Raw genomic sequence first — 24,848 nt, 5'->3', positions numbered from 1 at the left:
TGGATATTCGCCATTATCAATTGAAGAATCTATCAAGTATCACGCAGAGTTTTGCTGTGAAGGAAACGAAAATTTAAGGAAAAAAATTGAAAAAGAAATTGAATTTATCGAAAAAAAAAGAAAGAAGGAAAAAAATAAAAAAAAACATGATAGTTTATTGTAATAATTTGCGTACAGATTAAATTGCAAACTTTATTCATTTTCATACTGACATTTAATGGAAAATGCCTGATTTATTTTGGAAAAAATGGATGAAAACAAAAAAAAATATTGCGAATGAAAGATATAGAAAATTATTTTATAAATATTGTTTTTATTGTAAAGAATGTCAAAGATATCAAATGGAAGCTTTATATAGCACTTCATTACCAAAAAATCCAACACATTGTGTTTTTCATCATTTGCATGTTTGCTGTAAAGAAAAAGAAGAAATAAAAAAATTGAGGAAGAAATTATTTTTATTGAAGAAGTAAGGAAAGAAAAAACTTAAAATCAATATGTCATATAACACATACCATACAAGCAAAATCAATACAGAATACAGCAAATTGTTTTATAAATATTGTTATCATTACAAAATATGTTTTGATTACGAAATTGATTTGAGTTTAAAAAATTTACCAACACCAACTGCAGCAGAAAGTATTGATTATCATGCAAAGGTTTGCTGTAAAGACAAAAAAGAATTAAAAAGAAAAATTGAAGAAGAAATTCAATCGATAAAAGAAGAAGAAAAAAAAAGAGGAAAAATAAAAGATATGTTAAGAAAGAAATTAAAGAAATAAAAAGAAAGAAAAACACATTATTTTATTTTTCTTTTTTTTAAGAAATTTAAATTATTGAATGGAACAAAATAAAAGTGATTATTTTCTTGAAAATAAAAGTGATAATTTTCTTAAAATGAAAGATATAAAAAATTATTTTATAAATATTGTTTTTATTGTAAAAAATATCCAAGATCTCAAAAACTTTTAAATAACGCGTCATTACCAGTATACCCATCAGATTGTATTTTTTATCATACATATACTTGCTGTAAAGAAAAGAAAGAATTACAAAACAAAATTGAAAAAGAAGTTAATTTTATTCATAAAGAAAGAAATTATTCAACGGTAAGATAATGTTATTAACAAAACTCAAATCAGAATATATTCATTTTCAACCAAAGTTTTGTTGTATTACAGAAAGAAAATACAAAAAAAAAGAAAAAATGAATGAAAATATTGATATAAAAACAAGGCTACAAGAATTATCTTCATTTATAAAAACAACAAATATTTTACTGCAAAAAGAAATAAAAGAAATAAATGATATGATAACAAAAAGGGAAAAAGAACATTTTTTACATTCTTACAAATTACTTGATAAAATTAATGAATTAGAAAAAAAAGATAAAAATGTTTTATCTGAAAAATCAACATCTGATGAAGCAACTGGATAATCTGGTAAATCTAGTGCTCAAAAAACATTTAATTTACTTTGTAAAGGAGAAAAACCAGAAGCATTTAGTGAAGGTAAAAAAACATTTGATTTACCCAGTAAGGAGGAAAATCTATTAACATTCGGTGGATCTTGTCAATCAAAATTTGGTTTTGTGCTCATATGTTCATGGCCTCATGATCAACCTAGTGGATTATTTTAAAAAAAATTTTTTAATATAACATTTTAAATTGTAAAAACATGTAATAAATTGTTTTTCTTGAATAAAATTGTTTTGCAATTTTTTACATTTTTTTTTCATTTTTTTTACATTATTAAATTTATTTTTTTACAATTTTTTTCAACTTTTTTCAATTTTTTACAATAAATTTCATTTTTTTACAATTTCCTCTATATTTATACTTTTTCCTATATCTAGTTGTATCATAAATATTCAATCACTCAAAGACAGAAGATGTCTTTCAAAAGTAGAATTAATTCAATTAGTCAAGATCTGAAATTTTTTTGGAAATATGATGGTCAATACTTGTTTATGACAAGTCTTCTTCATATTGGATTTTTTTTCTGTCTTCATAAAGTAACAACGTGTTTGGTTCAGCCTGCTAATATAGGTGTTTGTGATTAAATTTATCTCCACTTTTTTTGGTAAGCATATTTTAATTTTTATTATTTATTAACATTATGACACTAACTTGTTTATCATCATTTTTTTAGAAAAAATTTTATTAAATATTAGAATGTGTGCACTAATCTAAAAGGGACAAGCCAAAGAATTGCAATGAAAAGTGTTCTCCATTTACCTGATTTAAAAAGGAACTTGTTATCAGTTCAAGCAATGATTAAACTGGGAGCAACTGTTGTTTTTAAAGATGATGAATGTAAAATTTCTGAAGATTCAAGGTTTCTGGGAATTGGAGAAATGCAAGGAAAAATGTATATGCTTAAAGTTATTCCAAGAGAATATGTGCATGTTGCTGAGAACAATCCCGAAATGGAGTTATGGCATTGTCGATTTGGACATTTGGGAAAGGATAATTTGTCTAAACTAGTCAATAATGATATGGTGACAGGAATGGTGAGTTCAAAAGATGAAGATATGTCAGACGTGTGTGAAGCATTTATAATGGGGAAACAGTGCCATGCACCGTTTCCTAAAAGAAGTTTCAATCGTGCGACTGAATTGTTTGAAATAATCCACAGTGACGTTTGTGGCCCAATGAATGTCAAATCGTATGGAAAATTTCAGTATTTTGTAACATTCATAGACAATTATTCACGATACACGCAAGTATATTTTCTTAAAGGTAAAAATGAAGTGTTGGAAAAATTTCAACAGTTTGTCAATGAAACAGAAAATCGTGGCAAAAGAATCAAAGTCTTCGTTCGGACAACGGTGGAGAGTATTGTTCAAGAGAATTTGGTGATTATTTGAAGTCAAAAGGAATAACCCACCAAACAACAGTTCCATATTGTCTTGAACAAAACGGCACCGCTGAAAGGTTGAATGTACAGAATCTAGTTTACGTCATGCAGGTATGCCAAAAGAATTTTGGGCGGAAGCATTGAATACCGCTGTATACATTCGCAACCGTAGTCCGTAGTCATCAAATGAAATTACACCATTCGAGATGGTTCATGGTGAAAAGCCAAACGTATCGCATCTAAGAGTTTTTGGATGTATTGTATATATGCATATCCCTGATGCTAAAAGAAGTAAATTAGATAAGAAATCAGCTAAATGTGTATTCGTTGGATATCTGGAAAACATCAAAGGATATAAACTATACAATCTCGAAAAGAAAGCATTTTCTTGCAGTCGAGATGTCATATTTGAAGAATGGAAATTTCACGAATGCAAGTCCAAGGACAGTTCTGAGTTTGACCGCAAGAATGATGATGATAAGACTACTGAAATCGAGGCAATTATCAATACAGAAAACCGTACGGGAGAAATTACAAATGAAGTAGATCATCCTGAAGATAATGTTCCAATACCATGTAATGGTCCAGTGGGAGCCACGTATGAAGATAACTTTCTAAGAGATGTGGAAAATATCAATCCACGACGTGAAAGGCGACCACCACAAAGATTTAATGACAAATTATATAATTGCAGAGAAGATTTAACCGCAGATATTTATTGGCCAAGTACTATCGCTGAAGCATGGAATGGAAAGAACAGTAACGAATGGAAGAAAGCTACAGAGTTGGAATACAAATCATTAATCGAGAATGATACGTGGGATCTTGTACCACCACCCAAAAAGAAAAATGTGATTTTTAGTAAGTGGGTGTTTAAAATCCGATGGAACAGTCCAAAGATTTAAAGGTAGACTGGTAGCACAAGGCTACACTCAATCACCAGGTATAGATTATGAAGAAGTGTTCGCACCTGTTGTAAGATATACTTCGATAAGATCGTTACTTGCAGTTGCCACAATTTGTGACTGGGAAGTCCACCAAGTCGATGTTAAAACTGCATTCTTACAAGGAAATCTGGAAGAGGAGATTTATATGAAACAACCCGATGGATTTGTTGATAAAGAACGACCAGGTTACGTTTTTAGATTAAAGAAAAGTATATATGGGCTTAAACAAGCGGCGAGATGCTGGAATAACGCGATTAACACTTATCTGTTATCAATTGATTATACGAAATGCACTGCTGATCCCTGCATCTACATCAAATCAGTGAAGTCTAAAGATCGTACAATTAAGTTCGTAATTGTAGCGATATATGTTGATGATATGATGTTCTTTTCAAATGATGTTTAGATGTTGCAACAAGAAAAGAAAGCGATGGCAATGAAATTTCAAATTGAAGATTTAGGAGAGCTGCACCACATCCTTGGAATGACAATTTTAAGAAATCGAGGATCACGAACAATGTCTATTACTCAAACAAATTATTTAGAAGGTGTGCTCAAGAAGTTTGAGATGGATAATTGTTAGTCTGTTTCAACACCCTTGGAAACAGGAAAGAAGTATGAAAAATTGTCAGATGAAAATGAATCATTTGATAGACGAACCTATCAAAAAGCAATTGGTTGTTTAACGTACGCAGCAACAATCAGTAGACCAGATTTGTTCACAGCCGTCAGCATACTGTCTAAGTTTATGTCTAATCCTAGTATACAGCATTGGAAAGGAGTGAAGCGAGTATTTCGTTACATTAAAGGAGCACTGAATTATGGCTTGGTTTATACTGCTAAAAATGCAAGCACGATTTTGACAGGATATTCGGATGCAGATTGGGGAAGAGACATTACAACTCGACGTTCAACAACAGGATACGTTTTTCAAGTACAAGGTAACACAGTAAGTTGGTGTAGTAAACGGAGGCAGAGTACATTGCTCTGAGTACTAATAGTCAGGAAGGGATTTGGTTAAGAAGATTGCTGGAAAATATTTCAAAGAAACAAGATTGCCCCACCATCCTATAAAAAGATAATCAAGGAACGATTGAGTTAACTAAGAATCCAAAATTTCATAATAGAACAAAGCATATCAATATATCGTATCATTGCGTCAGAGAGCAAGTTGAGAAAAAGAACATTACTATCAAGTATTGTAGAACTGAAGATATGTTAGCGGATGTAATGACTAAAGGATTAACAAAAAATCATTTTGAAAAATGTAGAAGCAAACTGGGACTTTTGGAAGTTTAAGAACGACGAAGTATATTATCTATGAACACTATTAGTTAAAATTTATTAAATATACTATGATTATTAAGTGGGAGTGTTAGAGGGGAAACATATTTATAATAATCACATTAGTATATTACCAGTCCGCGTGACTACAGTTACGTAATATCGTTTTCGCTCTCTTCATACTTTGTTATGTTGATGAACACACTGTTATTGTTATACAAATAAAATCCATATTAATCACAATGATGTGACTGATCATTTTAATAGTCTCGACATATGTTAAGGCTATTTTCGCAATTGATCAATTTAGCAGGTCATTTATACACAGGGGCGGATCTAGACCGATGCAACCGATGCGAATGCATCGGTCAAAATATTTAGATATTAAAATCAGCGAGTTTGCATTTTATTGAAATAAATAGCAAATATTATTTTCGAATTATTTAAAACGCACATTTGACAGTGATATATTGTTTAGTTAACTTATAGATTTAGCAGTTTTAAGCTAAAATTTGTTCTAGAAATAACATTTGTGTTCTCCGATAATTTTGTCGTATTCCATGACACAAATAGCGAAAGAAAAGTCGATAAAATTTAGCGAAAGAAAAGTCGATAAAATTTAGCGAAATTTTGTCGTGAATACATAATTAGTAAGTAATTTAATAGTATTCTGCCAGCACGTCACGGTAGATGGAAGAGGCATCGCTACGTCACAGTAGATTTGCGATGCATCGGTCCCGAGTCCTTTTCCGCGTGAAATCTACTGTGACATCAGCAAAACAATTGTTTTAGGGCCTCACGTCACGGTAGATTTTGCCGCTGAGCGATGCATTTTCCATAATTTTGTGATTGTGGGCACATGGCACCGATGCATTCAACTTTGAACTTCAAAGTTGAGAATGCATTGTTATTTGATCACTTGATATAACTCGCAATCATCGCTCGAAGTCATGGCTGTCGAGAATATCAAACACGTTCTGTGTACTCTGCTTCGAGAAGAGAAGTCATTTGATATTAATGGAATGCGTCGAACCTATGAAACGAGAGCTGCTACTTTTATTTCAAAATCCTCTCCTTGGAATCCCTTTTCAAAGGGTAAAAATGGCAGAGATATGTCAAGTGAAATGTTAATACCTAAGCACTTGACAGTTCATTGGCAAAGTGGAGAACTAAGAGCTTTAAAGTAAGTAAATTTACCTTTATGCTTGCATGTTTTAAATGTAAATAGTTTACTCATTTCAGACTCAGAGTGTAGTCGTGTAGATAACGACGAACAATCATCATAAAATATACACGATGTCATATTACTTATGCAGCACTTATACTTGTATTCATATGTAATATAATACAAACTGTAATATGCAGGGGTAGGTGCGATTTTAGTTGCATTTTAGTTTATGTATTGTATGGATTACATTAAAAATGTAATGACTGTATTCCTTCTTCCAATATACTTATGACTTCAGTAGAAGCTAACATTTTCTTTTCCAAATAACCCTGTCAGACATTTAAGTTTTGAATTCTTCTGATTTCTAATTTTTAGCCACACAATGAGAATTTTCTTAACTCTGCTATATATTTTTAGAACTAGAGGTGATGGTAATTGTCTGTACAGAGCCTGCTCAAAATTACTTTGTGGCAAGGAAGACCTATGTCATTTGCTGAGAGACTTGACAAGCATTGAGCTATTCAATCACCAGGAGTATTATGCTAACCACCCTTACTTAAAAGATAAGTTGCATTTTTTTAAGTCAGAAAATACTGCTTTTTCTGCATCAGTATCAGATGTGGCTTTAGGCAATGGCTATGATAGGAAAAATCCAAGCACAAAGGTAGTAGTAGTTAAAGAGGAAGCTCTAAATAATGCATGCAATGGTACTTATTCTTCACTTATGTGTATATTTGGTTTGTCTTCTGTCACTGGAATGACTATAATTTCAGTTTATCCCGAAAAGTTGGACCAGGAGACCAAATATTCACAATTTCTAAATGGTAAAATTCTTCCACGGCAAGCACACCAACATATTTCAAGTCAACTTGTTCAGCCTGCTAAGTTAATTTTAATGTGGACAACTACTGGTGCTTATTCTCTTCCAGAATTAGATATAGAATTTCAACCCAATCATTTTGTACCACTAATTGAATTTAATCAAACTAATAACTCAAGAGTTAATAATAAAAAAAAAATTACTGACCACTTTAAAGTTGATGTCTTACAGAAAAATAAAAGTGGACTTGAGCAACAAATAGACACAACTTTGGTAGCACCTGCAAAATCCTCACCAAGGGAAGACTTAGATGGCAGCAGCTATGATTGCTTGAAGACTTCCTTAAAACGTGGGTTAAATTAGTGATTGTTCATGTGCAAATATATTTTAATTATAGGTAAGTATGCTTTTCTAAGAACATAAGTAAAGCATACCATGCAATATAAAGTATTCGTTGTGGGATGGAGGATAGTTTTTGTACATGTGAATAAATCCTTCCTTCTAAACATGAGATCGTCAAATTGGCAACAAGCTTTCACTCAAATGCACCAAAAACAATGACCTATGATATATGACCTTGCATGTTAACACATTCAGGCTTTATTATTTTGAATGTAGTCGTATACCTACATCTTAGTAATGTTTTATTTAGGACCTCTTTCATGCGACTTTGAAGATGGAAAAGTATCAAATGCTTCTTGTCTCTTGTCAAAATCTGTAAAAACTGATATGACAGATGTTGATCCCTTGGATATTGGACATTTTGTATCTGTGGCGGCCCTAGATGACGACACAAAGCTAAGACTTATAACAAATCACTGGAAGCCTCCCTTCTTTCAATTTTCCTTTTCTGAGAATGGTAAATCTTCAAGAAAATTTTGTGCTGGCTGGCTAGATCGTTGGTCCTGGTTGTGCTACTCTAAATTATTTGATGGAGCCTTTGTTATTATTGCGTTTTGTTCGGTCATCAAACAGGACATAATGGTTCAAAGCTTAGTAAATTATTTAAGGAACCCTTAAGAAACTGGCAAAGTGCGGCAACAAAATTTTACCAGCATGACAAATATTCCCTAATTCACCGTGACTCCAAGTTACGTTTGTCGCAGTTCCAACGTGTGATGAAAGGTAAAACTATTGGCATCGACGAACAAGCCGATCATCTTAGAAGTGCCCGCATTCAATACAATCGTGACGTTTTAGGCTCTATTATTAAAACTATTATACTGGCAGGCAGACAGAATCTTCCCTTACGAGGCCATCGTGACGACTCAAAGTATTTTCTATCTTCTAATCCTGGGAACTTTCAAGCCTTTTTGAATTTTAGAGTAGACGCGGGTGACGCGAAACTAGAAAAACATTTTGAAAATGCAAGTAAGAATGCAACTTATCGTTCGAAGACAATTCAAAACAAGCTGATAAAGATCTGCGGGGAACAAATCAAAGAAAAGATTGTTTCTGACATCAATTCTAGTGAATGCCCAATTTACTCAGTCCTTGGTGATGAGGCAACAGACTGCAGCAGTATCGAGCAGATGCCAATTGTTGTAAGGTATGTTGACTCAAAGCAAGAAATTAATGAACGATTTATTAAATTTGTTGAGTGTGAAGGAATGACTGGCGAAGCGCTAGCGAAGAATATCGAAGATACTTTAAACGAAGTTGGGCTACTACTTTCCAACTGTCGTGGTCAGTGCTATGATGGTGCCAGTGCAATGTCAAGCAAATCAAAGGGAGTTGCTGGTCGTATTTTAAAGAAAAATCCAAAAGCTTTTTATATCCATTGCGCCAGTCATCGATTGAACCTTGTTGTTGGTAAAGCATGTGGTGAGCAAACTGTCAAAAACATGTTGGGGCATGCTCAAAAGATCTTCAGTTTCTTCAGCCCATCCCCCCTACGAATGCAGTGCTTGAGGCAGAATATGGAAAAGTCTGGGTTACGTCGTAAAAAACTAGGAGCTCCATCCACAACGCGTTGGGTTGAACGGATACGTACACTTGATGGATTTGTGGAAGCATTTGTACCTGTTTGTCAAAGTTTAGAGTACATGAAGCTCAATATGAATAAAGATTTTGATAATTCAAGTCGGGACGCAGAGGGATATCTTCGTTCCATAAAATCTTTCGAATTTATTGTTAATCTTGTGATTACATCAAATGTTCTGCATCACACAATGTCGTTGACTGTCCAACTGCAGCAAAGGATGATCGATATCGCTGAATCAATTAAACATATAAATCTTTTGAAGTCACAATTAAAAATTTTACGCAGCTCGGCTGATACAATTCATTACCAATACTACGAAGAAGCAGTGGATTTAGCAAACAGAGTAAACGTTGATGAAAAAATTCCTCGACTTTGCAATGTTCAGACAACTCGTGAAAACTATCCTGCACATACAGCACGTGAATACTACCGCATAAAACTAACCATCCCTCTTCTTGATCACTTGATTGAACAGATGGAATTTCGGTTTTCTTCAGAGGTGTGCGACATTTATCGTGGATTCTATATTATACCTAGTATTTTTCTCAATTGCAAGGACTTTAATTGGAAGGAAGAGTTTATGAAGTTTGCTGTTGCATATAAAGAGGATATGCCACACTTTCGGAAATACATGCTGAATTAGGATTGTGGAAAACAAATTGGAAAGGGGGCTTTGAGAAAGTTAAGTACGATTCAATTGCCGACACGCTTCGAACTTGTAACAAACTTGCGTTTCCAAATATATTTACAGCGCTTAAGATACTCGCTGTTGTGCCAGTCACTACATGTGAGTGTGAAAGATCCGTTTCTGCCCTTCGTCGAATGAAAACTTGGTTACGTAGCACAATGATCAACGAAAGGTTAAATGGATTAGCCCAAATGCATATTAATGATGATATTAAGTGTGATGTCGAAGAAGTGATTAATACCTTTGCTAGACAAAACCCAACGAGGATGCAATTTCTTGATATCCTGGAGGATAAAGAAACAGATGCTTGACGATGAGCTCCACGAGAAATTCTTAATGCTGATAAACAACCTACATTTTCTTTGAGAGTTATCTTGTTTTCAGCCGTTATTGAGAGGACGAAGACCACGTTTAAACATTGATTTTCTTAAACATTTCATCTTTGCTGTGGTTGGAAGAAGACGATCTTTCAACATTGCTTTTATAATTGTTGTCATCTTTGCTGCCGTTAGAAGAAGACCATCTTTGAACATTGCTTTTATAATTGTTGTCATCTTTGCTGCCGTTAGAAGAAGACCATCTTTGAACATTGCTTTTATAATTGTTGTCATCTTTGCTGCCGTTGGAAGAAGACCATCTTTGAACATTGCTTTTATAATTGTTGTCATCTTTGCTGCCGTTAGAAGAAGACCATTTTGAACATTGCTTTTATAATTGTTGTCATCTTTGCTGCCGTTAGAAGAAGACCATCTTTGAACATTGCTTTTATAATTGTTGTCATCTTTGCTGCCGTTGGAAGAAGACCATCTTTGAACATTGCTTTTATAATTGTTGTCATCTTTGCTGCCGTTAGAAGAAGACCATCTTTGAACATTGCTTTTATAATTGTTGTCATCTTTGCTGCCGTTAGAAGAAGACCATCTTTGAACATTGCTTTTATAATTGTTGTCATCTTTGCTGCCGTTAGAAGAAGACCATCTTTGAACATTGCTTTTATAATTGTTGTCATCTTTGCTGCCGTTAGAAGAAGACCATCTTTGAACATTGCTTTTATAATTGTTGTCATCTTTGCTGCCGTTAGAAGAAGACCATCTTTGAACATTGCTTTTAAATTGTTGTCATCTTTGCTGCCGTTAGAAGAAGACCATCTTTGAACATTGCTTTTATAATTGTTGTCATCTTTGCTGCCGTTAGAAGAAGACCATCTTTGAACATTGCTTTTATAATTGTTGTCATCTTTGCTGCCGTTAGAAGAAGACCATCTTTGAACATTGCTTTTATAATTGTTGTCATCTTTGCTGCCGTTAGAAGAAGACCATCTTTGAACATTGCTTTTATAATTGTTGTCATCTTTGCTGCCGTTAGAAGAAGACCATCTTTGAACATTGCTTTTATAATTGTTGTCATCTTTGCTGCCGTTGGAAGAAGACCATCTTTGAACATTGCTTTTATAATTGTTGTCATCTTTGCTGCCGTTAGAAGAAGACCATCTTTGAACATTGCTTTTATAATTGTTGTCATCTTTGCTGCCGTTAGAAGAAGACCATCTTTGAACATTGCTTTTATAATTGTTGTCATCTTTGCTGCCGTTAGAAGAAGACCATCTTTGAACATTGCTTTTATAATTGTTGTCATCTTTGCTGCCGTTCGAAGAAGACCATCTTTGAACATTGCTTTTATAATTGTTGTCATCTTTGCTGCCGTTAGAAGAAGACCATCTTTGAACATTGCTTTTATAATTGTTGTCATCTTTGCTGCTGTTGGAAGAAGACCATCTTTGAACATTGCTTTTATAATTGTTGTCATCTTTGCTGCCGTTAGAAGAAGACCATCTTTGAACATTGCTTTTATTAAAGTTTTCATCTTTTTTACCGTTGGAAGAAGACCACCTTTGAACATTGCTTTTATCAATGCTGTTATCTTACAAAAGACGGCTCATGTTATTTTTTCGATAAAATTTACGCTTAAGATTTTTCTGTCACCTTTCCCAAATTGCTGGAAAATGCTTCTCGGATAGTGAAAATTCAAAAATTTTCTGGGGGAGCATGCCCCCAGACCCCCCTAGCGGTGGCTCGCGCCTTTGGCGCTCGCAATGCATCGGTCAGCTAAGGAGCTGGATCCGCGCCTGTTTATACATCTTTTATTTCTTAACTGGTACCAGTTATCGCCAAACTACAGTCAGTTGACAAATTAAAAATCAGTAATTAGGAGCACTTACCCTCCCCCCCCCTCGACGTTTAGTGTGTGCACGTGTGTTATTTTCGCCAGGGGGTAAGAAAGAGAGTGTTCGGTATGTTTATTTGTATAGACAAAGATAATTTCAGCGTGGAGAAGGGATTATTTGCTCTTAGCAACCTTTCTTTAAGTGTGGAGAAGTAGCATTTCAACAAGCAGAAGTTAACATTTGCGTGGAGCAGTTCGTTTTCCATAGAGTACATTATATTCGTACGGAGAACACTCGGGTTTGTACGGAGAAACTTGATTTGAATGTAACAGCTACATATTTCTACGCCGAAGCTGTGGCACAAACGGGCCACCGTACCTATACCAACCTGGACGATCTACATCTACAAACATGTAGTATTCGTTGTATTATTTACATTGTTCTTAATTGTCGCCTTTCGCCTGCAATTTTCAGTAAATCAAAATTAACGTTGCACTAAAATGTAAACCAGTCAAACGCGTCGAGCGCGTCGAACGTCCTCAATGAGTCAACGACAAATAGATAGCTGTAGGGTAGATTTGAATAATATATACTTATTTCATGATATACTATTAACCGAGCCGAGGACTCGAGCTTGGACCCAGTGTCGCAAATTTGCAAACCATTCAGAAGCCGACTCGTCGCGCATAAATAATTCTTGATATCCAATTTAAACCAATTTAATATTTGTTTTATTATTCATTTTAACTAACGGAACTATTATTAAAGCATATTAATGTAAAATATTTTTGAAACCTTCGCTAATTTGTTTTTGTCAGACAGTTTATTCATTTTCGTCTTGTTTAAAATTTTTGTAATATGTTCAAAGCCAGCTTCGCCGCATTTTTAGTGTTTTCTCATCAAATGTACATTTAATTTGATCGAAGGAATGCCTTTAACTTGACTGTTGGGGCTGATCCAACTATGCAGCCTTTAATAATAGAATTCCCAAACTATTTTAATTAATAGTTGAATTTAAGCTTTCGATCTACTAGAAAATTGCCGTTCCTTGGTATAACAATAAATTTCAGATGCGCAGGAATTTTTGTTACAGTCAAACTTTTCTATTAATCTATTTTATAATATCTTGTGAGTGTCAAATTAACAACATTTCTAGTTGCATACGAGTTGTAATTCTTGATTTGTTAACTGCTGGTAAGTATAGAACTCAGCATGACTTCAACCATGAACTTTAAATCGAATGTATATATATTTGAATATGTACAACAAACACAAATCATGATTATCCAAAGCGCTAGCGACATATTTCGATGTTGACAGGAAAGAACGTTGGCTCCAAGAGCACATTCAATTGTGTACACGTAGAAATAAAGACTTCCTTAGAACTCTGCATCAACTTCGTAGAAAATTGGAACTTTAAATTTTCTATGTTTCCTATGAAAATTAGAGATTTTTTAGCCCGTGACATCCTACCCGCGAATCGCTACTGTAAGTTACACAATTCGCAAATAATACCTAACTTTGGAGGCAAAATTTGTGAACTTATGTCGGTCTGTTTATATGCAAGAAATTTTCGAACTACGCAATAAAAAAGGAGAGGGCTTAAATTGGTAATATAAAGAGTTCAAGGTCCGCATTCAAGCTACAGTAAAATATTTAAATTTGATCAGTTGTCTCAAAGCAAACATCTGTGCCTTGTAAGTTTTGTTTGTGTAATTAATGTACTTGATAATATCATTGGTAATAGTGGTGGTGGAAAACCGCATGAAATTCATTAAGACGGTCGATTCTATGTCCTTCCAGCAAAGTTTGTGTGATACTAAAATACATGTCGTCACAAAACAATTTTGCCATTTCCGATTGAGTATTAGACTAGATACACAAGTTCTTCTTTTAAATGATAATAGGTTTATTAGTAGGTGCATTTATAAACGTATACGCGTCATAATTCACTGTAAAAATCCAATCATCACAAATCGAACATCTACATTTCAAATCAAGCAACGTACACAATTCGAAACGAGCAAACATTCAAAACAAATACTCGCAACTCAAAGCATTACTCCAATGGAGCATAAAATCTTCACATCGAACGTGCGTTACAGACCATAGAAGGTCAAAGTTTTAGGATTCTATAGAGTGTTTGCACCTACGTTCAATAAGAGCTAACAATTTCAACTGCTGTATACTTTTACTTTTAAAAATAAATCGAACAATTTGAAATCAAATACACCGGAAATCATATACCGACTCAACGCCGTAAATTGATGCTGTGTCAATACTTGGAATAGAAGTATGACCTGTTATATTTCTTTGTCTATTTTACTTGGTAAAAGGAGATAAAATCCTACATTTTTTATATTCTACATATATATTTAAACTTTGTGTATAAACGTTGTAAATATAAGTATGTGAGAGATTGATTGAAAGAAGACATCCTATTTCATAATTTCAAAGAAGCAGTTTGTTTTAGACCAGAGTTTGCAGTGACCTTGATCATCAATTATAGTAATGACCGTTTGAAACGCGCTAATAATTATTGCATTATGCAATTCCCGAATAATAGAAGGAATTATATACAATTCAATACGTGTCTGTTTACGTGCAAAGAGATAAATTTGATAAAATATGAGATGAAGACTTTAGATATAAAAAGAGATCTTTTCCATTTAAAACCTATGACTTAAACTAGTTAAACTTCACTACGAGTTGTGTAACATGATTGATTTTTCCAAATAGATATTCACGATGATACAACAGTAACAAGATCATTTGACTTAATAGAAAAAAATTAGTACAACACAAACTACATCCATAGACAAAATGATTGGTTATAAATAATGTTCAGTTACATGAATTGCTTTAAAGGAGAAAAAGACCTATTTGAATTGGGCGAAGAAACAAAATTACCCTAAAAGCATTCATGATGAACCGTTTAAGTTGACCCATTGCCAATACTTAGCATTTAATGACCTATGGGGCGCCAAATTGGACTTTATTCTAAACTTAAGCCTGTGACACACGACGTGGTCTCCGAGACTTTTGTTTCCGAGACATGGTCTCCGATACAAAACTTTCAGAAACTTAACATGACAAACGAACTAAATGTTTCTGAAACTTTGCGGAGTCATTTTGTTTGTTTTTGAAATATGGCGGGAGACGACCTGACCGCTGCTACTTGTGCTGCCATTGTTTTATACATAGCAATTAAACAACGACGCAGAAGACAGAAAAAAAGAACTGTTTGGATAAGAGAATGGATGAAAAAAAGACAGCAGTATGGGGCATACCAGCATTTAGTGAAAGAATTGCGCTTGTCAGATTCGAATGGATACAAAAAATTTCTACGAATGGATCCGGAATCGTTTGGTGTCCTAGAAAGCTTGATTACGCCATTAATAACAAAAAAAGATACAAACATGAGACGTTCTATTCCAGCAGGTGAACGTTTGGCAGTAACCCTACGTTTCTTAGCAACAGGTTTGTAATTGCTAACTTATGTATCAGTATCGATGAAAAGTGAGCGTGGGGACATGTGTGGACTTTAGGCTAAACATGTAATGACGTTGTTTGAATAGAAGCGAGACATTCATTGTGTTTCTCTAGGTGAATCGTACAGCAGCTTACAATTCTTGTACAGGATAGCAAGACAAACTATGGGGCAAATAATCCCAGAAACATGTGATGCTTTATCAGAAGTCCTCAAGGATTACATTAAGGTAATTGTTTCCTCTAAAAATACATATATTAACATTATCCTCGCTAATTTAATTGGCAATACAAATACTTGTTGGTTGCAGTAAAGCAGTATTCTAATTGTTTTACATGTAGGTTCCAACAACTGAAGAGGATTGGAGGAAAGTAGAACAAGCTTTTTCAGAGAGATGAAACTTCCCTAACTGCGTGGGTGCTTTGGATGGGAAGCACATATTATTGAAGGCACCCAACAATAGTGGTTCCTTTTATTTTAACTATAAAAACAACTTTAGTATTGTACTTCTAGCATTGGTTGATGCTGACTACAAATTTCTGTATATTGACATTGGTAAAAATGGTAGAGTATCTGATGGTGGAGTGTTCAGAGAATCATCACTAAGCAATGCACTGGAAACAAACAGCCTAAACCTGCCAAGTCCGACATCCTTGCCAGGTGATGTAACTCAAATCCCATATGTAATTGTGGCAGATGATGCTTTTCCACTCAAACCTTATCTGATGAAACCATATGGTCAACGCAGCATGACAATGAAACAACGCATATTCAATTACAGGTTAAGCCGAGTTCGCAGAATAGTAGAAAAGGCTTTTGGCATATTAGCAAATAGATTTAGGGTATTCATGACACCAATAGCCCTACAACCTGATTCAGGTGAAAAGGTAGTTTTAGCTTGTTGCTCCTTGCACAACTTTTTGCGAGCCAGAAATGAAGGATGGAACATTTACACTCCACAGTTTATGATGGATAGAGAGGATCATTTTACCCATGATGTGATTGAAGGTGAATGGAGAAGTCAACCTATTGCAAGTGGGATGACTTCTTTGGGACAGCAAGGAAGTAACAGATCAACATCTACAGCCCAATCTGTTCGAGAACACATCTGCAACTACTTTAGTTCAGATGCAGGATCAGTTCCTTGGCAAATGAGCAAAATATAAGCAAACATGAGCAAAATATAAACAAACATGAGCAAAATATAAACAAAGCTTGATCTTGGGTTAGTAATATTTGATTATTTAGACCAAAATGGTACAATGTATTGCATGATATTATAGACAAAAAATGAAAGATCGTCAAGCACAACACCCATGTAAATTTACTAAAAAACATGTTTTTTTACCTTCTGTGTCACCAACTTTTGTTATCAACTAGTTTTTGTATAAAATAAAAAGCAAAAAACTATTTATATTTATTTTTGTTCTTGTTCTTGTTCTAAAGAGTTTGGTAGGTCTTTTCAGCCATCTGATCAAATACCAATTGATTAGTCAAAGGCTGATAAGATGTAGGACTAGGACTGTCACTAGTGCCTGATTGTACAGATGAGCATGGGCTGTGACTGTAGTGAGAACTGGAATAGGGTACTGGACTTGTAGTGGAGAAAGTTGTACAAACTGAAGTTGACTGTGCTTCAAACAAAATATTCTGTATTCGTACTTTAGCCAACCTTTTTGCTGAATCATTTTCAATACATTTAATTTCAGATGCAATATACCTTCCAAACAAATCATCAGTACTTTCATCAGCAGAAGAAACATGGACTGAACTCAAGCTTGATTTTTTCCCTGATGCAATAATTTCTAGGAGATCTCCAGCTTTTTTCAAAATTCCTCTTTCTTCAATATCTCTTTTTTGTGCTTTTGTAGCTCTTGATTCCTTGTCTGAGACATTAATTGGGCGCTTTGTGGAAGATGTGATTGAAACATTTTGATCTAGTTCATTGTTATCATCTTTTTGTTCTTGCTCTTCTTCAAGAAAAGTAGAGTTGCTAGTGTTGCTATTTTTACTTGATCTCTCCTATATAAAAGAGAAAAATAAATTACTTCAAAGTAAACCCTAAACATACATGTTGCATTAGCTCAAACTAAGTTCTCAAACAAGACAACATACTTTATCAAGATTGGAGCGAGATGATCTACATTCCACATGATCTTTTAAAAACAAAAGCAGTGTCAAATATTGCCATTTGGACTTTGGTGTGACATCATCTGTGGCAGAACCACTTTTGGGTTTGGTGCCTTTGGCAATTTCTTTGCAGAACTGACTTCTAAGGTTTTTGATTTTGCAAGAAACATCCATTGCTATAAAGCGGAAACAACATGAGACATATTTTCCCGTTCAAACAGGCTGAAAAACTGAATGTAATAAAACAGTGGCTGACTGCTGAAAGCCTGAAACATGTTGAAATAAATTGTCATTCTGCAATAGTTGGAAAATCGTTTATAACAATAGAAATCAGCCCTATTCTTTATTATCGTCATTTAAATGCACATAAATATTTACTTCATAAGTATTACAACGTAATGGGATTCGGTATACTTATCAATCTGAATTCAGTAAAAAATGCTTACTCACCACTCATTTCTAAAGCACTCGCTATCTCCGCAATTGCATTCCTCCTAGCCACTCTATCATGATAGTCAGGGAGCGTTGTATTATACAATACTGGTTTAGCCTCCCACAACTCTGCCAAACGTTCAACTTTATCCCTTGTCCATTCGACCGCCATCTTGTTTTTCTGTCTCATACCACGTGACTTTAATTGTGATATTTAATTGGCCGAAAGTTTTTTGTCTCGGAGACTTGTCTCTGAAATTAGAACACGTTTCTATTTCGGAGACCTAATCTCAAAAAATCTCCGAAACAAAAAGTGTCCGAAACCTAGATGACACATTGCGAAACTTTGTGTCGGAGACCAGGTCTCGGAAACAAAAGTCTCAGAGACCACGTCGTGTGTCACAGGCTTTACAATTATACGTGGCAAACTTTATATACTTCGAGGCAAGTCTAAAAAATATATGGGAAACTTTTCATATACGTTCGAAACTTCTTGTATCGTATCGTCAAAATTTATAGCGTTCCAATTTTCATATACGGTATGGCGAACTTTTTACATCGTATTCCAATTTTCATATACGGTATGGCGAACTTTTTACATCGTATTCCAATTTTCATATACGGTATGGCGAACTTTTTACATCGTATTCCAATTTTCATATACGGTATGGCGAACTTTTTACATCGTGTTGCCTAATGCTTTGCGATCCCACTTTGGATTTCATATGAATTTAAATATATTAGTGCCCAGGTCCCAGGTTTTGAGAGAAGTGTATTGTTTTGATTTTGACGCCGCCATATTGACAACATGTTTGCATTCGGCATTGTGCTATCTCGACTTTAAACGTAATAATTCAATCAAAATAAACTCTCACTACATGGCTGAAAATACTGGAAACTTTCGGGCTGCTATATCAAATCTTGCTCAGGAGGCGCGTAATCTTCTGGATAATTTCGATGATAGAAATACTTTGACAATTGAACGTCGTCTGATAGAATCAAATTCTCAGGCAACTTTGACTCAGGAAGATGGGGGAAATATTGAAGGAAATTCTTTGTCCGTAACTTCTCTACCCCTAAATCGACCAAGTCTTCCGTCCAACAGACTGAGTCAATCCGTTTCAAACTGCCCAAATTCAAACACAAATAATATTGCAATGACACGTGGGCAAAGAAGCAGTGCAGATGTACCTGCGGCTCTTCGATGGTCGTTTCCAACACTTTCATCAACTACTTCATCAAAGAAAATCAAAAGACCACCATCAAAAAAGTTAAAGAAACATTGTATTGTTCACAAAGATCTTGTCCTACTTCCATTTTCCACATCTCAAGCAGTACCAACTCATCAAACAAGATGTCAGCTTGAAAATAGAGGATTTGTAGTACATGCATGCCCAATTGACAAGTCTTGGGATGAGTTTGAACTCAAAAACAAAATATATCAATGGTTTCCTATCCTAGAAGAAAATAATATTGATATTGACTTTGTCAAATCTTGCTATGGTCAAATTGTCACTCCAAAGCTGGCAGGAGGTGTTCAATTCACTTCTGCTCGAGTTTTAAGCCTTTCCGGACAAGGAAGTATTTATATAAGACCAAAAGAGGATCTTCCCGATGATGATGAAGGTACATTTAGTCCAGGAACAGAAACATTTTCTGAAACATCTTTGGATATGCCAAGCTCTTTAGTTTCCAGTCAAGAGCAAGTTTTCAATAACAATGAGCCATGCTCTTCGTCTATAACAAGTAATAAAGGGAGTGAAGCTACCTTACGAGAAATGTTTCCAAACAAGGATGGTGATGTGTTACGTCATGCTTTAGAAGTAAGTGGGACTGTAGATAGAGCAGCTTTGGCACTTTCTGCAAACAGCAACGAGCAATTATTATCAATTAATGAAGATACTGATGATGAAGTTCTTATTCAAGGTGTCTCTTCTTTGTCTGAAGAGGCGACATTAAATTCTATACTTGAAGATCTTTCAAAAAAACTATGTAAAGAAAAAGAAAAATTAAAAGTTGAGGAGGAGGACCTTTTTAGTGATGCAATGTCCTATTATAAAGATCCCAATTTTGATGAAAGGAAACCATTGAGAGTTATTTACAAAGGACAACCAGCAGTTGATACTGGAGGGGTTGCCAGGCAGTTTTTTACAAATTTGCTCAATAAAGTGAGTGAAATGTTTTTTGAAGGTGATGCCTACCAAAGTCCAGTATATAATGCTGGTGTTGTTGCGTCAGGAATTATGAAATATATCGGAACAATTATTGTCCATAGTATTTTGCAAGGTGGACCTGGTTTTCCGATATTCAGTCCTTCGGTGTACAGATATTTTTCCACTGGTAATTTTGAACTGGCTATGAGAACTGCAAACATTGGAGAATGTACTGCACACATAAAGAATTTCATTGATCAGGTGATATGCCTATTACGCATTGTTTTGCATGGTTTAAGCAAAAATTATAAAACCTCGGCTTTAACTGATAATAGTGTAGCAGGTCATTCATGGTATACAAAACAATTACGAGGGATTACATAGGGTTGAGTAAATATCAGGATGCTGTGCTTAATCGGTTCTCAGTATTTAAAATAGCTGATACATTACTTCTGTTAACCTGTCAAGCTGCAAAAGCCCTCTTAAACAAGTTAAGGCGCATTGTGTTAGCAAAGTAAAGTAAAATGTCAGGATGCACCGCACCCTGCCACTTAATATGTCAAACTATTGAGCATTAATGCATCTAAGTTTGACAAATAATTTCAATTGTATTAACTTAGAATTATTTTAGTAATTGATCTAACAACTCTATCATTGCAATGTTGTGATTTCTGTTGTATATGTATTGTAGATAGATGATGCTGATGATGTGCAAAACTTAGATCAGGATGAGTGTCTCAACATCATATCTGAATGTGGCCTTACAGAAATGTTAACTGTATGTATAATGTGATTTTTTTCAGATATTTTTTAGTTAAAAAGCATTATGGTGTCTGCATTCACTTGTTATTTTTCTTAACTAAATAATGATAAGTATGATGCTAGTGATCCTTTGCATACTTGGAACTAAATAGGTAGTCGTGCTACGCATCTTTGATGATTTATATGTCCATTGTCTTAGCCATAGTATATTACTTAATATGATGCAATTCGATTTGAAACATAAAACGTGACCATAAGCACAAAGAATCATTGGTCTGTGACACATGCATAGTTTATGAATTTTTGCCCTTTATTTATCAGCTTTTTGTTTATTTTTTATGTATTGTAATTTTATACCAGAATGAAAATAAAAGGAAGATTATTCAACTACTAATCATCCATGATGTCATTGGCCGGCGAAAGATTGTTCTTGACCAAATTGCTGAAGGATTGAATACACTTGGATTTAGAGATAAAATGAAAGAATTCCCAGACAAGTTTCAAGAACTATTTGTTCCATGCAGTGAACAAGAAATGAGCCCATCAGCAGTGGTTGATGTTCTTGAGTTCCCAGATGTGTTAAATGAATGCGAGTCAACAATTGCTAATAATCTGCAGCAATTTATTCTTAATGCAGATCATCCAATTCTTGAAAAATTTCTGATTTTTACTACAGGTTCCACCAGACTGCCAAATTTTGGATTAGGTAAGATAAAAGTAAAATTCAATAGTGCCACTTCGTTTTTTGCTTCTACTTGCCTATTTAGTGTTACTCTTCCAAACCAGCTTATTGATCAAAAGTCATTCAATGCATCATTAAAAGCTGTTCTTGAGTCATCTAAGCAGTCATTTACTTCTCCGTAGGAATATAGAAGTAGGCATTCATAGACTACATAAGAATATAGCAACAAATATAGTTTGATGAAATGTTACGTTTTAGTTTTAAGTATTGTTAGTGTTTAATTGTTAAAGTTTTGGAACATTTTTTAAATGTTATCTTTCGTTAAATTTTTCTAGTTCAGTTAAGATATTGGCAATAAAAATAACAATTCTTGGATTTACGTAGTCATTATTTTTAATAAGTGACATCATAAGCAGACAAGAAATTATGAAATTTGCAAAAATAGCCTTGCCATGAAGAAGGTCGCTGCTTTAGAAGAATCATGTCATTTTACCCTTGTTGTTACGTCATATCTGTTAATGAAGGTACAAATTCAAGATGGCAAAAGCATTTTGATTGTTGCTTAATAAGTTGTTTTTATTTCAATGTATTTACTCGGAAATTGAAAGAGTTTCCAATGTTTCAAATGTATTCCCTAACATAGATGGCAAACTTAATTTTTGTTGCCAATTCTTACTGTAATAGTCGACATTGCTTGACAAATTGTTGAAATTAGTCAGGCATATCTACATATATTATTACATGAATATTACAGAGCAATCTTACACATAGTTACTGTGTGCCTTGATATATACTTCAATTGCATTGACATGCATGATCATCAGGGGCAGATTATCTGGGGGTGGCAGGGGGAAGCGCACCTTCCAAAAAAATTCCCCAGCACCCTCCTAAGAAAAATTCTAAAATGGGATTATGTATTCAGATGTTTAATATAACAGTATTAGAGGCTATGAAATTGTACAGTAAGACCGAGTAAAGGTCGAACTTTTCATTTCAAAAGCAATTATATATGTTATGCCACCACCATTTTCAATCGAGTATTACCATGTGCGTTTTCATGAAAACATTAAAGTTGAAATTAATTACTAAGTGCATGCTCAGACAAAAATCATACAAATTTTTTTTACAAAGGTAATAACATTTTCTTTATGCAAGTGGTTCACTCTTCTAAAAATTCTTAAAACATTGCGTTAATGGCATTCACAACATGCATGTACGTGTGAACTTTGTCAAATAAGTTGTTGTTTTGACTTGCTAAAGCTGCAATATAGGCAAACTGATCTTCAGTTAAATTTAGTGTTGTTTCAGGTACAACCACACCAGCTACATTTTCAATTTCATCACGTGCTTCTATTTCATATGATTCAACTTCATTGCTTGATAGTACATTGTCTAAAGTTGAGTTGCTTTGTGTTGCACATCTTACAATGCTTTCTGACCAAAGTTGCAAAGGCGATAGCCCTCCTTCAGTACTGATTCCATGGTGATTCCATTGATTAACAAACTCTTGTAAGGACTGATTAATGACTGTGACAAAAACAAGCTGTAGTGCAAGAAGATGTACCTCATTGGCAGGATTAAGAAGACCCGAACGTTCCATCATGTTAAATTGATCAATATAAGCCTTTAGAACACCAGTAGTAACATCTCTATGAAGCCTTTCAACTCGTTGGTTGTGAACTGAAGCACCTGTGATGATACTTCCCCTGTTTGTTCCACGGCACTCCAACATCATTCGAGCAACACCCACATTTTCAAGTCCATGATCACATCTCACTCTTGAAGGTAATGCATATGAACGACATGCATCTTGGAATAATTCTAAAACTGTGTTTGCTTTGTTGTTAGTAGCACAGCTTAAATATGGTATCAACCTGGAGTAGCCATCAATGGATGTATGAACCACCATTCGCCAGCGAATCATTTTATGGTTCCCGTCGATGTGCCACAGAGCATTTGCACAACCCACATTGTAATTTCTTCTGCGAATTGCTCCCCGCCAACGAAGTGCTGTTCCAACTGGATCCAATTCACGCATTAATGTCCTCACACGTGACCGTTGGACCCTTATATTTCGGCTCCTCAGTGCACCTACCATACGTGTTTGTCCTATTCCTGGAGTAACACTCATAATCTCTTGCATTGTTTCTCTAAGTTCAATGTCACTTATGGTAGACCAAGATTCTTCTACATCAATTTGAAACTCTACACGTCTTCGTTGTAATGTTTTTGTTGAGATACCCAATAATTCAGCGATTCTAGTCCAAGAAAAGTGCAATTCCCTTAGACATTCTACTAATCTCTTAGATATTTCGAGTCGCGGTTGACCTCTTGTACCTGTGTACCTTCTATGGCAATTGTAGGTTGGAGTATAAGGTATCTGATTCTGAAGGTCGTTGATAAGGTTCTGAAAGAAACTCTGAAGTCGACTTAAATAGAAGGATAACTGGTGCATGTCATTATAAAAACTCGCCATATCAAAATCATCCATAAGATTCAATGCTCTCTGTTTTAACGTGAATACAGTGTCTCCAGCATCTGAAAGTCGCTCATGTATGCGCTCTAAACCGTCGATATTGTCAAAAAATAGGTGTTCTGAAATGATAAAATGCTCTGCTTCAGCAATAATTGCTTTAGTTCTCTGAAAGAATGAATAAAGACTGTGTTCCGAGCCTCCAATGCCTCCTAAACCCGCCATTTTGAATTTGAGAAAAAAGCGCGTAAACCTGTAAACGAAGTGAGATCGCAAAGCATTATGCAACACGATGTAAAAAGTTCGCCATACCGTATATGAAAATTGGAAGACGATGTAAAAAGTTCGCCATACCGTATATGAAAATTGGAATACGATGTAAAAAGTTCGCCATACCGTATATGAAAATTGGAATACGATGTAAAAAGTTCGCCATACCGTAAATGAAAATTGGAGCGCTATAAATTTTGACGATACGATACAAGAAGTTTCAAACGTATATGAAAAGTTTCGCATATATTTTTTAGATTTGCCTCGAAGTATATAAAGTTTGCCACGTATAATTGTAAGGTTAGAATAAAGACCAATTTGGCGCCCCATAATGACGTGTAATTTTAATTTCAGACAGGAAGTTAAAAGGACTTATCACGTTGTAAACGAAGTCATTTTTTATAGTGATTTTTTGCAAGATTAATGTTTTCGTGGTCAAGGCTGAGAACCTCACAATAACCATTAGGCAAAAGCATCTTATGTAGTTAACATTGGTTTTAAAAAGCTGAGATTACTTAGACCATTGCCACTAGGATGCA

General features: G+C 34.6%; 5 protein-coding genes across 5 annotated transcripts; 2 read left to right on the top strand and 3 right to left on the bottom strand.

Moving 5' to 3' along the window:
- The first annotated feature begins 6,029 nt into the window (after positions 1-6,029).
- Positions 6,030-10,064, top strand: LOC124454133. The gene is made up of 4 exons (XM_047004940.1): positions 6,030-6,276; positions 6,679-7,430; positions 7,734-7,940; positions 9,817-10,064. Exons 1-4 carry the CDS (start codon positions 6,044-6,046, stop codon positions 10,062-10,064), a joined length of 1,440 nt encoding a protein of 479 aa, XP_046860896.1. The 5' UTR covers positions 6,030-6,043.
- Positions 10,065-10,164: 100 nt separating this feature from the next.
- LOC124454132 (GATA zinc finger domain-containing protein 14-like) lies at positions 10,165-12,605 on the bottom strand. Its single transcript, XM_047004939.1, has 4 exons — positions 12,580-12,605; positions 10,899-11,450; positions 10,501-10,824; positions 10,165-10,426 (listed from the first exon to the last, which is right to left on the bottom strand). The coding sequence occupies exons 1-4, from the start codon at positions 12,603-12,605 to the stop codon at positions 10,165-10,167; spliced, it is 1,164 nt and encodes a 387-aa protein (XP_046860895.1).
- A 4,121-nt stretch (positions 12,606-16,726) lies between these two features.
- On the bottom strand, positions 16,727-18,141 carry LOC124454131. The gene is made up of 3 exons (XM_047004938.1): positions 17,988-18,141; positions 17,523-17,713; positions 16,727-17,429 (listed from the first exon to the last, which is right to left on the bottom strand). Exons 1-3 carry the CDS (start codon positions 18,139-18,141, stop codon positions 16,848-16,850), a joined length of 927 nt encoding a protein of 308 aa, XP_046860894.1. The 3' UTR covers positions 16,727-16,847.
- A 641-nt stretch (positions 18,142-18,782) lies between these two features.
- Positions 18,783-21,941, top strand: LOC124454062. Its single transcript, XM_047004868.1, has 3 exons — positions 18,783-20,383; positions 20,814-20,900; positions 21,245-21,941. Exons 1-3 carry the CDS (start codon positions 18,848-18,850, stop codon positions 21,746-21,748), a joined length of 2,127 nt encoding a protein of 708 aa, XP_046860824.1. The 5' UTR covers positions 18,783-18,847; the 3' UTR covers positions 21,749-21,941.
- Positions 21,942-22,683: 742 nt separating this feature from the next.
- Positions 22,684-24,287, bottom strand: LOC124454063. The gene has a single exon (XM_047004869.1). It carries the CDS (start codon positions 24,262-24,264, stop codon positions 22,744-22,746), a length of 1,521 nt encoding a protein of 506 aa, XP_046860825.1. The 5' UTR covers positions 24,265-24,287; the 3' UTR covers positions 22,684-22,743.
- Positions 24,288-24,848: the final 561 nt, after the last annotated feature.

The sequence above is a fragment of the Xenia sp. Carnegie-2017 genome, unplaced genomic scaffold (genome assembly GCF_021976095.1).
Source record: "Xenia sp. Carnegie-2017 unplaced genomic scaffold, XeniaSp_v1 HiC_scaffold_3, whole genome shotgun sequence".
Taxonomy (NCBI): domain Eukaryota; kingdom Metazoa; phylum Cnidaria; class Anthozoa; order Malacalcyonacea; family Xeniidae; genus Xenia; species Xenia sp. Carnegie-2017.
Note: the sequence above shows the minus strand (reverse complement) of the source record. Positions and strands in the feature narration are given on the sequence as shown.

What these genes read in the sequence shown, in the direction of transcription:
- LOC124454133 (XM_047004940.1), top strand. Translation starts at nt 6,044, where the DNA reads ATGGCTGTCGAGAATATCAAACACGTTCTGTGTACTCTGCTTCGAGAA. An exon ending in GGAGAACTAAGAGCTTTAAA is followed by an intron (nt 6,277 to 6,678) that starts GTAAGTAAATTT and finishes ATATATTTTTAG; the next exon opens with AACTAGAGGTGATGGTAATT. An exon ending in ATTTTCCTTTTCTGAGAATG is followed by an intron (nt 7,941 to 9,816) that starts GTAAATCTTCAA and finishes ATATATTTACAG; the next exon opens with CGCTTAAGATACTCGCTGTT.
- LOC124454132 (XM_047004939.1), bottom strand. Translation starts at nt 12,605, where the DNA reads ATGCGCGACGAGTCGGCTTCTGAATG. An exon ending in GACGAGTCGGCTTCTGAATG is followed by an intron (nt 11,451 to 12,579) that starts GTTTGCAAATTT and finishes TTCTAACGGCAG; the next exon opens with CAAAGATGACAACAATTATA. An exon ending in AAAAGCAATGTTCAAAGATG is followed by an intron (nt 10,427 to 10,500) that starts GTCTTCTTCTAA and finishes TTCTAACGGCAG; the next exon opens with CAAAGATGACAACAATTATA.
- LOC124454131 (XM_047004938.1), bottom strand. Translation starts at nt 18,141, where the DNA reads ATGGCGGTCGAATGGACAAGGGATAAAGTTGAACGTTTGGCAGAGTTG. An exon ending in GAGTGCTTTAGAAATGAGTG is followed by an intron (nt 17,714 to 17,987) that starts GTGAGTAAGCAT and finishes TCCGCTTTATAG; the next exon opens with CAATGGATGTTTCTTGCAAA. An exon ending in CTCGCTCCAATCTTGATAAA is followed by an intron (nt 17,430 to 17,522) that starts GTATGTTGTCTT and finishes TCTTTTATATAG; the next exon opens with GAGAGATCAAGTAAAAATAG.
- LOC124454062 (XM_047004868.1), top strand. Translation starts at nt 18,848, where the DNA reads ATGGCTGAAAATACTGGAAACTTTCGGGCTGCTATATCAAATCTTGCT. An exon ending in TAAAGAATTTCATTGATCAG is followed by an intron (nt 20,384 to 20,813) that starts GTGATATGCCTA and finishes TATGTATTGTAG; the next exon opens with ATAGATGATGCTGATGATGT. An exon ending in GCCTTACAGAAATGTTAACT is followed by an intron (nt 20,901 to 21,244) that starts GTATGTATAATG and finishes ATTTTATACCAG; the next exon opens with AATGAAAATAAAAGGAAGAT.
- LOC124454063 (XM_047004869.1), bottom strand. Translation starts at nt 24,264, where the DNA reads ATGGCGGGTTTAGGAGGCATTGGAGGCTCGGAACACAGTCTTTATTCA.